Below are 13430 nucleotides of genomic sequence, written 5' to 3'. Positions count from 1 at the left end.
ATCAGCAAAAGCACTTTACACACTAGTCTCCCCCCCTTGTGAAAAGCTTATGCAGTCTGCATGATATCTAAACCACTGTAACAGTCAAATCTGATTACTTTTGTTTTTCACAGTCCATCTGTTTTCAAGAAAGTGCTTGCTCAAAGTGTTAGAGAGTTTCTGTGTTAGCAAAAAACAGTACTTGCAAAAGGCAGATGTCCGTATCTGAATAACAATATTTAAAGTAATGACAACAATATTTGAACAGAAGTGAGAATAGTGACAGTGTAAACGTTTCATACTCCACTAATCATATTTCTTGAAAAAGAGATAATGTCTGCTATATAAAACATTGCCTAAAATGAAATATTAAAACTTTTCTCTTTGTATCTTATGTCAAGGATCAGAAAGTTAATAACCAAATAATTAAGAGTAACATATCAGCCAAATCCCTTATATTTATAAATATTCATTTTTTAAAAATACACTCACTGAATATCCAAATGCCAGTCAGACATTAGCTTTCAGTACTACAGAGATATACAGAATCTAAGGAGAGCTTTGAAAATAATCTGTTTACATATTTAGAAAAAGTATGAGTTGGCAAAACTACAAAGAAATAATGTCACCCATGACAATCTCAGTACACAAATTCATTAAGCAACAAAGTAAACTTCAAACATAAATTTACAAATACAGTATGCCACATTATGCATGTAGGGTTCTGAAATGTACCAGTGAAATTATTCCTGCCTTTAAAGAGCCCATTAGAACAGTTGGAAAAAATTATTGTTACAAGGAAATACTTTGAGAATTGTTATTTCCTCCATTAAACCAGACTGGAGATCCTTTAGCAGTCCTAAGTTCTACGTTGTTATGTTAAAAAGTTCTTGGTAATCCCATCATACTTTATTGTTAATAGACAGCAACTGCTGAACTTTTACTATTAAGCAGTGTTATTTAAGAGTTAGTCCAGGCTGAGGGCTGAAGGGCTGGGTCTCTTTTGCCCCAGGGTCTCAGCCTGAAATGTTCTCCAGGCAACTGCAAAAATTAGTTTCACTCATACTACCATCTTACAGTCATTTTCTGAAACTCAAGTGCTGTCACGCTTCAAACAACTTGAAATTTCACATGGATCTTGATGTTAGACATGTCTGTTTCACCCAGGTGAGGGTACAAGGAAGGATCACTGGGAAGGTAAAAGGCACTGCTCGAGTGCTTGCCATCAACAGAGGTAGCATAGCTTTAAATTTGTGTACACAAATAGTCTGGGCAATTATCACAGCATGGAAAAACACATCTACAAATACCTTGTAATGAAAAACCCTGGTGAGAGCATATAGACGGTTAAAATGGAGTTTCCACTGCAGTACAGTAGGCAAAAAAACTAAAAAAAAAAACCCCACCCTAATCTTTAAGCTTATCAACAAAAAAAATCTTAATAGTAAGAAATTATTTTGTTTCTATATTTAATAGTGATGCAACTGCTATCATATGATCAGACTCTAGAATTAGATATATTTCAAGAATGCTGTTGAGAGGGTTTATAAAATAGAATTAATACAAAAATGAGAGAAAGATTGTTGAAATTCAGAAAGGATTCATGGCTCTTGTATTTTAATATCTTTTTAGAAAGTCAAAGAAGTGAACAAACTGGTATAGCCCTCGGGGTAACACATATGCATAATTTTGTCTGGTCTTGACGGTTTCTTCTCAAAACCATTTAGTGGTACAAATTAAAAAGGAAGCTTGGAATTAAATTGTAACTCTAGCACTATGCAAGCAATACCAATTTGCAGCTTGCGTAAGAATACGTCCAATACTTCAGTTTAAAAAACACAAAACTTGTCCATTCTCCGTGGTTCACCACTGTCTAACAACCATATGAACCACAGAAGTACTTGGGCAGAACCACACACAGCACTAACTAAGAGACCAAAGACTCTCCAATTGAGGTACAAGAACCACAGAAAAACTTCATTTTGGAACTGCCTTTGGAGGACAAGCTTTGGAATGTTAAATGCTTTGGACAAGCTTTGGAAGTTAAATGAGTTTGCTCAAGGCCTTGCCCAGTGAAGTTTGACTGTCTCCATGGGTTTCCAGTCAACCACTTCCACTCCCCCAGCCCACCTCACCCTCCATTCCCAATGTCCCATCAGACTTCCTCCTGCTGCAACTTATAACTGTTTTTCCTTTGGTAACTGCCCAACTCCACTGCTAGTGGAGGTATGGGTGAGAGGAGTCTGACTCCATCTGCTCTAGAGGCCTTCCTTTCAGGTAGTAGAAAGCTATTAGCTAGCTCCACCTTCAGCTTCCCCATCTTCAGGCTAAACAAGGCAGTTCCCCCACTCTCTAACATATCATATGCTACAGTCCCTAATAATTTTAACCAGCATTCTGCAGGATTCTTTTCTGTTTGTCCACATTTCTTTTGTCCTGGGGTCCCAAAACGACATGGAGCTCCTAGTGCAGCTTTACAAGTGCTGAGCCAAGCAGGGGGCACAAGAGCTTAAGCATCTCCCAGTGAATCTTTATTTATAAAACACCACACAATGGGCTTTCTACTCAGTTTGTTGTTTGCCACTACCCACTTCCAGAAAGCTGCCTTCCCAGTCAGTTCCCAGCCAGCCACAAGGAGTTTTTCCTGTATCTAGTGCTGCACTTAGCTGTCAGCTCTGGGAGGCTGCAGCCCATCATGATCCCTCTGAATGGCAGATCTGCTCTCCAGTCCAACTGCTCCCACCAACTTTTCCTTCCAGTCATAGACAAACTCGCTAAGGGTTTAATCTGTCACATACATATAATCAAACTGTAGAGTACAGAGAGCTACAGCTGAAAGTCAAGGATCCAAAGTGTATTACCTTAACATTAAAACAAGCATATTTTCTACTCACTCATGCTTTAACAAGCATCACTTTTAACTGCTATAGCAAAAAGGAAGTCTTCTCAAAATTTAGTATAAATACTACTTCCACATTGTTCCCAGGAAGACTAAGACTCGGCATTCATACATAATTCTGCTTACTGGTGTTTCTAACTAATTTTATAAAAAGTTAAGTTCTTGCGTGGTATGCATCAAGCATGGCGGAGCTTTTGTTGATGAAGAAAACATTTTGACCACTTTAAAACCAATTTCTGTGCTATTCAGAAACATTATTTACAGCTGACTAACTTCTCAGCTATTTAAAGACTTATCTCTAAACTACTTAGTTCACCTAAATTGACTGTTCATATTCTTATTTTATAAAAACACTGATAATTACAACTATCAAGGACTTCAGGAAGACTCTGGTACAGATCTGACTCTCACTGAGAGTAGTCTACAGTTAGTGACAGCCCTTTTGAACTGGTATGGCATCATTAAGAAATTTATTTATTTTTCTTTTCCATTTCACAATTTGCCACAGTTTAAATATCCTTGCTATGAAATACCTATGTTACTTGGGCATTTTAAAAGATCATGGTATATAATACAAATCCACCACTGAAGAGGGAACACAAGTTTACTAAACTTGTCAGACTACCTTCATATATGAGTAACTATCAGATATGGAGACACAGGACCTTAGAACAATTTTGACTTAATATAGCAGAAGCTACAGAAATGTGTGAAAATATTCTTCATGTCACAGACAGCAAAATAACAGCACTCAACATAAGAGGACATTTTGAAAACTGTACAAGAAAGCACCATGTCATTCTTCAGATTATCCACCAGATCAAAAAGACCTTTCCCCTCTCTTTTCTTATAGTATACACAAGGGAGCTGTACCTTACCAACATGCTTTTCACTTCTTAAACGTACTTACAAACCAGAAGTTTCACTTTAAGTACACTGTTTCCTTAAAACCACCTCCCTTCATTTCTAGGTCACCAGTTTACCTGGAAAAGGTTTGGGCAAAGAAAGTCATCAAGATGGGCTATTTCCTTTCTTTTACTCAAATATGAAAACGCATATATCCTACAAAATTTAAGCTTTCTCTATAGTTGAAAAGCAGATGATCTCAGGAAGTATTGTCACTTAAGCTAAAAAGAAAGCTCTGATGACAAGTATAATCCATTTTTGAAACACATAACCCACAGGTCGTATAGGAATTAAGGAGCAGGGCTTGTGACAGACTTTCCTGAGTAAGTCAAAGGGAAAAGGACTACTGACAATTTTATCCATCCTCTAAGCTCTCTGCTCCATGCCTAGATAGCCTTGGTATTTTGATTTCTTCATCTCTAATTATGCTCCTATATATACATGAAAACAGAGCAGCATAACAGCATGCAACTTTCTAACCCACTTTGCTTTCCCTGTACGATGCTTTTTCTAAATAAAGCTTCCCTTAAAAGTTAAGGAACCTTTATATTAATGCACATTAATAAATTCAGGTGTTTACTAGCAGCAAGTAACTTACAAGCAATTCAAATTGCACAACAAAAAACCCTCAGCAACTAAAAGAAGTTAATTTTAAAAGTGAAGTCCATTTTTTAGAGCTAGTTTACTCTGAATTTTGGTTAGACCTTACACATCTTTCAGGAAATGACTTATTTTGAGAGTGAAGGGAGGAAGAAAAGCAAAAGGCAGCAAAAAGACCTCGAAGCTTGCTCTTTCAGAGTGTAATGGTTTTCAATAGGTACATGGACATCTAACACAAGATGGTGAAAACACTAGAAACACTACCTTTGTAACTATCACTAGGCAACCTCCTCTCAACTTCAGTAGGATTGTGAATGTTGTTTTGCCTTTTGCTTTCCTTCCTCCTCTGCCTTCACACATTTCATGTCCTCCTTTGAGACCCACTGGTTCTCACTGGCCTCAGACAGAGCAGATGTGCTCTGCCCTCTTGTCTGAGAGCAGAGAAGAGAAAGCCAACAGGGGAGTGCAGGCTGCCATCAATTCCCCATCTTTGCGCTGCAGCAAAGGGCAGCTATTCAAGCAGACAGACACCAGGCCAGCACAGAGCAGTAACAAAGCCAAAAGCAGTTTCAGGGGGATGGCAGTTTAGACTCACAATACTGCACCCATACGAGTGGAGCACTGGCTTAGTCATTTGTGCAGAAAGGGTAACAAGCCCGTAAACACTGCAGAACTAACAGGGAGGTAGGTCTAGGTTACAATCCATTACCAGAAAAACCACCACAACTAACCAAACCCCAAACAAAACCCACTGCCATGAAGAAATACAACACAAAAAAAATCCCCAAGAAGGTTTGCTGTGATGCAGCTGATTCATTCTGCAGGTCAAGCCTGCCTGAAGCCAGACCCTGCTTAACACCAAAGCAGCACTGGGCTGACTTTGTGCAGGGCTATCTGACTCTGTCTAAACTGCATTCTCTCAATTCCACGATATCAGCAACACTGACATTTGGAGTGTGCCATGCTATCTTAACTCCAGAATAAGCAGATACTGATGCTAATTATAAGGCAACTTGATGTATTTTGAGAAATTTTTAACTCCCAAGCCAGGAAGGTAAGGACTGGGGGTTTTAAATCTCTTTTAACCAATATACTAATTTTCAAAGCTCCAAAGAATTATTTAATCTTTCTTCACAGTTAACCAAACCTCCACAGATTGAACGTGGAAGTAACTCCCCATTTTGGGAGCCATACAGAGAAGAAGTAAACAAAATAGCTTTGTGATTTAAAAATTAATGGCTTTTTCATTTGTTCTTCTAATAAACTCCAGAAGGTTTTCTAAGCTTATAGTTCCCCAATTAAATTTCCAATCATGAATTGAGATCACAGAGATTTGCTCAGCTACTAAAGCATGCTCACCATGAGGTAAAGAACAGCATTCCTTCCACCAGTTCTCTATGAAGAGGACAAACACACCTATAAAACCTGAGTGGGTCAAGTACATAGACCACAAGAGATGCTGATATTTTAAGACACTTCCTTTTTTTGCAGTCCAAACATTTCTAAATAGAAACATGATAACTAAGAAACACAACTTCTGCATCTCAAAAACCCAAGAACAGTTTAGATAAAATTTAGAATTAAATGGAAGACAAGACAGGCCTGATTCTGTCAGTAAGGCAAGAAAGAGATCACATGCATTAAAAGATAACAGATTGTATATTCTGAATGCGTGCAGGATTTTTCTCCTCTAATAAGAACAATTCAATATGGCCACTTAACTTTTGGTAAGCCCTAAAGCATGAATGAGCATTACATTCTTTTTCCATAATATTTTCAGTAAAATAATGACTTCATTATATTTTACAATATATAAAAGAAACTCTAAAATGGTTATGGGTTTTTACTGTTTATTCCTCTCACTCATGTATCAAATACCAAGTCTAGTCTTCACTGGTTATAAGGATGCCTGTGAAAATTTCAGGGTACAGTTGCTTCTGTTCATCCACAACTGATAAAAAGCAGATGTGCTGACTCTAAACCCCTTATTTATCAGAGCCATTATATACTGAAGTTACAGATATTAATTCTTTTAACCACACAAAAAATAAGCTCTCCCACTAGAAACAGTTGGGATTTCATTCGTTTGATCCTGAATCATCAGTAGGCCCATAGTGTCTTACAGTTTCAAAGCTGAAAGCTTTTATTTTAACACACAAAAGGCAAGAAGAAAAAAACCCACCCACTTGAAAATCCTCTTTATCCATGATAAAAATGGCCATAACTCCATTAAAGCAAAAACAGTAGTAACATTTTCCATGAATTCTGATCAAAGAACTTTAACAATTCTTACAAAGGAACAGAGGTCAGTATAGCTGCGTAGTCTACTTTTACCACTTCCCTACCATAGACAGACATCCACAACGCTGGTCAAAAATGTACCTGTCCCAAAAAAGTGTTCTAGCTAAGAAATATCTGGTTTATGAATCACAAATTGTCTGCAAGGAGGAAGAAAAAGAACAGCATAAAATAGAAGAATATGTTTTCTTTCTTGATTTGGTATCAGATTAACATAAAACCAGAAATGGTGGGAGGAGGGATGTAAAGGCTGATACGAATAACCACCAGCTGTTACCAACACAAGATTTTCCCACAAATTCACTATTACAGCTCTTCTCTTAAAACCCATCTACAGGCAACTGGTAAGTTTCATGTGTTACCTGTTCAAGTTTCTGCTTCTCAGCAGAAACATTTATACCAAATTACACACTACTTGATAGCTACATTTCCCCAAACAAATAAAATTGGATTTTTTTTTTTTAATGTAAATTCAGTACATGCCCTCTAAGTAATGCTATCACTCATTAAACAAATAGGACTTCCTATAATTAAGAACTAAAGAAAATTGCTTGATGTTTCACAGAAAAAACACTACAGATGTATCTTTACTTACAAAGCAGTTAGCACAAATGCTACTTTCTTTTCTTTTTTGTGGTCATTTATTCTGTTTCACAAAGTGGTTTAAAATTATTACATCTCAAACGAAAGCCTATAAAAACATATTGAAAGATACAACATGCTTAAAAAGAGTTTTCTTGGTTTCACAAGCTTTTCTTGTTTCTCTTTTATGAAGAGTTGAGAAATTAAAATTAGCATTTGAAAGTATTCAAGATTGCTTAAACTTCTCTTTCAGGTGTCAGATTCCACAGGTGCAATTGCTCATTAAGTACAGTGAAACCTTGAAATCAACTTTGCTAGGCAACCTCTGTTTTTAACATTATAGAGCAAAACAGAAGAATTCTGCCTTCCCTATAACTGAAGATATTCTTAGACAAATAATCAACTAAAAGATAAAGCCTAAGATGAGCACAGACAAAAGCATGATGTTTATCTGTCCTCCTACCTTAAATATTGAAAGTAATAAGATTCTATAATTTCTGGTTAAAATAAATTTAACTTGTACTGTTTCATCATTTAGTCAACTCTTCTGCCATTATTATACTCATATTGTAACTCTATACTCAAATTGTAACTCATGTAAGAGGTCTTTTTGTATTAATTTTAAAAAGCATTAATAAAAAGAACACATAAAGTGCACTGCTGGGAACACCTGAGTACTGAGACAAAGTGACAGAATTTCTTTTTTCAATAAAGATAGCAACTTTTGAAATAGAAAAAAATTATGCTGGCACAGTTTTTGCTTCTTGAACTAAACTTCTTGCAAGACAAATACTACTGCAGCAAAATACTTTTTTTCCCACACAGAATTATTAAAATTTCTTCTTAAATTGACTTGTAAAGATATAAGCTTTAGGAAAACATCTATTTTTTACACATGGCTTTCACGGGGCCAGAACTCTTATTACTGTTAATTCACAAAATTGAACGTAGTATCAGTCAGTTTGCTGACTATTATCTATGCAATACAGAATCTCTCAAGAAGTACCTGGAATCAAACCAGATAAAATATAATTTCTTACTTGATAAATTCTGCAGGTATGCATGACCTTTCTCAAGATCTTACCACTCAACTGTCAAATTAAGATAATCCCTCAATTTCAAATCTTTTAAGATCATTCAAATCAATTAAAATAATCTCCTCCAATTAAATAAAAAATAGAAAGTTTCTAATAAGCACTCATCTTCAAAATTATCATAGAAGTACCTTGAATATGAAAGGCAGTGCCACTAAACAACAATGAAAAAAGAAATGCCACACACTCACTAAATACACACATTAAACCAAAACTAACTTGGAACCTTCTTGCCTAAACCAAAAGCACGGTTCAAGTCTTCTTATATTCTAAGGTTCTTCTATTTCCTTTAATTTTTCTTATGTGAGAAAATGTTAATTCAAAGTGTTCAGTATTTTGTATCTCAACACAGAATAAACATCTTCATACTTATAGCAAAATGCTTGCATAAAATAAATTTACTAGTAATAATATAAATGACAGTTTCAGGAAATGAGAAAAATGCAACAAAAGTGGCACGATCACCCATTCCAGAGAGCAGTTTCTGAAATACTTACAAAAACTTTTCAACTTACAGGACTCTAAGAGCCATGATACAGAACACACTACAAACAAAAGTTTTATTTTGCGCCGCAATATAGATTCAGGCCATCTCTGCAAAGTAAGAACACTAATTATAAGATCCTGTTTTGAATTATTTTGCTGAGTTTTTCAAGTCAATATTTGTGCAGAAGTCTTTGTGAAAGCCATAAAGCAATAAAAAATGGCAGAGAGAAAAATAACATTATTAAATCTACTGGGCAACTTTTTTGGAAGTTTACCTGTATAGTTTACCAGTGACAACCCATAAGCATAACTAGAGGAGACAATCTATTTTATTTATGATCTAAGATAGCTAATACTGAACACTTAAACCCCAGGTGTCTCCCAAATAAGGATCATCATTTGCACAAAAGTACACTATACAATATTTATCTATCTATTGTGATTTGTTGCTAGTTTTGGTTTGTTAAAACAGTCATGACTCAATCTTATTCCTTGAATAACTCAAGGCACATTTGAATTATCACCAAAATGATGACATAAATTTAAAAAAAACCAAAAAGCCACCACAACCATCGATGCTTTCCATGACAAGTAGACAAAAATTCTGTAGAACAATGACATTTTATATCCCATGCAACAAATAAAACTTGAAGAAATTATTTATTAGCTTGCTCAACCTGAATAGAATTAATACTTGATGTGCTGTATTTACCATTCTGTAACCCCATCCACAGTTGCTTATGATCCTTTTTTTGCATCTCATTGATGACTTGACTTTTGTGCTTTAAAGCATCTGCTTCTTTTATACAAGCCATAAAATGAGCTTCAATCACATCTTTAGAATGGCAGTGTAGAAGATCCTTTTCTGGAAAATTCTACAAAGAGAAACGATAGATCAAGAAAATAAATGCATCACATACCTTGGATAATGAAGAATAAATTATAATTTTAAACAGGCATATATTTATGCAAAAGAAGCAAACTGGAATCTTCTACTTACAGAAAAATATAAAAACCATTCTCACTCGGGTGACAAGACACAGGTTGCAGTGAAAATGTTTCAGGAAAAACAAAAGCTCAACAATTTTCTGTAAAACCAGAATTTTAACACATTTTCAAGCAGATGTTCAATTCTCAGACAATAAACAGGAGAAAATCATGAGAAGTAAGCGACAAGTACCTAATTTATATTGGCTATCCATGATATTTTATCAACTATATCTACGCAGTTCCTTGAAAACCAAGCAGAATCACCCACATATATGAACTACAGCATATCTGCCACTTACAAACATTTTTCCTTAGAGATACTGGAAATCTTTTTCAGGTCCAGTTACGCCTAATCCATGTGACTACTGCTAGTCTGTGTGACTTGATTTTATACCCCTTTCATTTGGTTAGAACTAGCATTCAGCATTGCTGCACAACTACAATTCCTCAGGTAACTCTTATCCCTTCAGTAAATTACCTCTCCTAATTAATTTATTAAGGAGTTATAGTAGTAAATCTCATTCAGGTACAAAAAAATTTCTTTGGAAATTAGCTGATCAGAAGTCCAGCATTGTAGAGGTTGTGGTTTTTCTTCCTCTTATTTTTCTTTCATCAACACTTACTATCATTGCCATTTTATAATAACTTAAGCATTCACTACCACAGATCCACTGCCACTGGTTTTCAGAAGTTTTAAAGTCCAGCCTTATTTTCTCATTATTCACCTTACTTTCACAGTTGCTTATGACCATGCTGAATGGAGCAAACCTCAGAGCCAAACCAGAGTGGCAGCATCATCAGTACTTCCCTTCCTAACAAGAGCTTGCCGTATTTTTACACTTTAATTCTCATGCTATTTGGAAACCAGAGGCCCTTTCCTCTTAACCCATTACAAACTGGCACTTTAAAAAGCTCTTGTGAGGGACTGTCAAAACCATTTTGGAAATACAGCTACATATAATGGGATATTTTTCAAAGGCTTTTACAGCATAGTTAACATGTCAAAGTAGGAGCAATCTAACACCGAAGAAAAACCCTACCTTCACTCCCCCACATAAATCCAGGAAAAGTAGTGAAGTAGTGAAGTGCTTCAAAATATAGAAACAAACAAACAAACAAACAAAAAAAAAATTCAAAAAAGGGAGCTGGGGATTGCCTTACCTAAAGGAAACTCTGAGGACAACAGTGATAGTTCCCTCCTCATTAGGTTACTGAGAAGAGTTGGAAATTAAATAATGGAATTTCATATAGTGATTCCTCCTTATGACAGTGAGAACCCAAACCCTGGAAACTGTGGATCAAAAGGATGAATATTTTCCAAAAACAGGGGCATAAAGAAAAGATTACTAATATCTTTTCCACTAAAGTTTACATGGTTTGGTGTTGAACTTGCAAAGGCAGTGCTGTTGTTAGGACTGATGTTGTTAAGCTGACTGCTTAGAAATCTAAGGACAGAGGTAAATCTAGATTCTTATATGAGAATGGCCAATAATGAATACATTAAAGACAGAACAATAAGAAAAGTTCTTTTGGGACAGACCTTGCTCCCATTCTACCCTACAAAGCTGAGTGCCTCAGCATAACTGGGCCCAAGATTACTAGGAAAATATTACTGGGATTGTTACTTGCCAATTGACATCTGCATAGGCCTGTAAAATACTTTCAGAAGTTCAATTTAGTTGCTCAAATAAAAATGCAAAGTCTCGTAACCAATCCAGAAGAAGCAAACAGATAGAAATAGCATACTTAAAGATCAAAAAAGTTATTTACATGCAAGAATTCAAAGAGAGACACTGGCATCCCTCAAAACAAAGGAAGAAACAGTGGTATGCACCTACTGCCAAGTAATATAAGAACATAGAAACTGACTTTCATAGTTAAAAACTGATGTTTTAGCTAAGTTTATGAAAACAGCAGTTTTGTTACAACTGTTTTGCTGCACATACGTCTAAATACTAAATTGTGGGGTCTTTTTTTTGGGCATTCTCCTCTTTCTGCAAGCAGACATCTTCCTGCTGACTTTTCAAATTGCAGGGAATGTCACTGCCTGGGTATGAGTTCCAGAACTCGTATACAGTGTAGTCTGCAGGATATTTAGAACTGGTCAAAGCTAGTTAAGCTAGTGTAAAGAATCTGGACATGGTAGTAGAAGTAGGTGTGGCACTATTAATTTTGCCAGCTTCTAAGGAGTAACACTGTGAAAGACTGCAAAACACTCCTGGAACCTCAGTGCTGTCTACTCCTTTCTTTAGTAGGAAAACACTGACACATTTCTATGAAGTTAGTAGAAGCTGAAAAACCTAAACACGAAAGTGACAACTTAGAAAAAAACACTGCACGTCTACAAGAAGCTTAGACTGCTAACAGAATGAGACTGCTACATGAGACTGCTAACAGAAAATATGGCATCCCCACTGATTTTTCAATCAAGGCACAAAATAGTAAGTTTTATACTTAAACAGATCATGTGTACTTGAATTTTTTATTTTTAAAAACATTCTACTTGCCTTCTTTCACTGAAGACATAGTGATCAATCATAAATAACTCTATTCAGTTCCCTGACGAAAGGGACAATTATAAGCAAATTGGTAGCCACCCCATGCCATACAACTAGGAGATCTGCAAGAAGTTTTAACAGATGCTTATCATAAGGAGCCTTAATTTAAATACTCTTACTGGTGGTGTCTTACTCCCGCCATGTCCTGTATCTTTGAAAGAAAAGTTACTAAGGGTTGGCTCCAATTTACTTAGAAAGCTCAAGGAATTTTGTTTTTTATTTTCACATACTAGTAGACCCTTGCAGCATGAACTGGTCAGAGAGAGACAAGTACTGTCTGTACAGACAGGAGCACTACATGACCTCTAGCATAAAACTGTACCAAAAACATCACAAGCAATTTCAACAGTCTGGTTTCACAACTCCATTCCACCCATATTTATCTTTCAGTTCTAGTTCATAAAACATCTGTTTATCCTGTGACAGTCTACTTGCATTAGCCTGCATTTACAGAAAATAGGGCATAGAAAACCATAACGAATGGAACTCCTCCCATAGTGCTACCATTTCCAGAGCAGTTCACCACTTCTTATCTACTGCCCACAATCTGGAGAGGTGGTTACTGCACTAAGAACATGAATGGTGTTAAGCAGGCCACTGAGTAAGGTGAGATGATTTTAACAGGAAGGGATAGAATTTCCCTGCTTCCTGTAAAGCCACACCTGGGTAACAAAAGCAACTTCTCAGGCTACAGCTCCTCATGATTCTCAGACCCTGGTATGCTGTTCAACCTCATCCACCTACAACTATTAATTGCAATTGTTTTTCAACTTTACAAGATACAATTAATGTTATTTTATAGCATACCAGAAGTACAAATTAATAAACTGTTTATTGAACGCAAATACTAAGTGTGTTTACGATTTGGTCTGCATACATAACACAGGAGGACAATTACAAGCATCTATCAAGTTGAAAACGTCTGCTGAACAGAAATAAACCTTTTCCATGTTTTTAACTTCAAACAAAGAAACTTGAGAGGGGAGTTTGACTTTAAGAAAGTTGAAAAACACTCTTTACAGATGTTTGAGATATCTG

The 13430-nt window shown here is 36.0% G+C and overlaps 1 protein-coding gene across 6 annotated transcripts in view; it reads right to left on the bottom strand.

The window, feature by feature from the left end:
• ATG5 (autophagy related 5) overlaps positions 1-13430 on the bottom strand; it is a 75875-nt gene that overhangs the window by 47783 nt on the left and 14662 nt on the right. For all 6 annotated transcript variants that reach the window (XR_014850990.1, XM_085056244.1, XM_085056246.1 and 3 more), the window contains one exon: positions 9557-9719. Coding sequence is in view for 5 of the 6 variants with exons in the window: in XM_085056244.1 (XP_084912370.1) it covers positions 9557-9719 (163 nt within the window). In the remaining variant the exon portion in view is untranslated. The remainder of the gene's footprint in view (positions 1-9556; positions 9720-13430) is intronic.

This window comes from Lichenostomus cassidix, chromosome 3 (genome assembly GCF_008360975.1).
Source record: "Lichenostomus cassidix isolate B80296 chromosome 3, HeHo_3.0, whole genome shotgun sequence".
NCBI lineage: Eukaryota > Metazoa > Chordata > Aves > Passeriformes > Meliphagidae > Lichenostomus > Lichenostomus cassidix.
The sequence above is the reverse complement of the archived record's forward strand: the minus strand, read 5'-3'. Positions and strand labels throughout refer to the sequence as shown.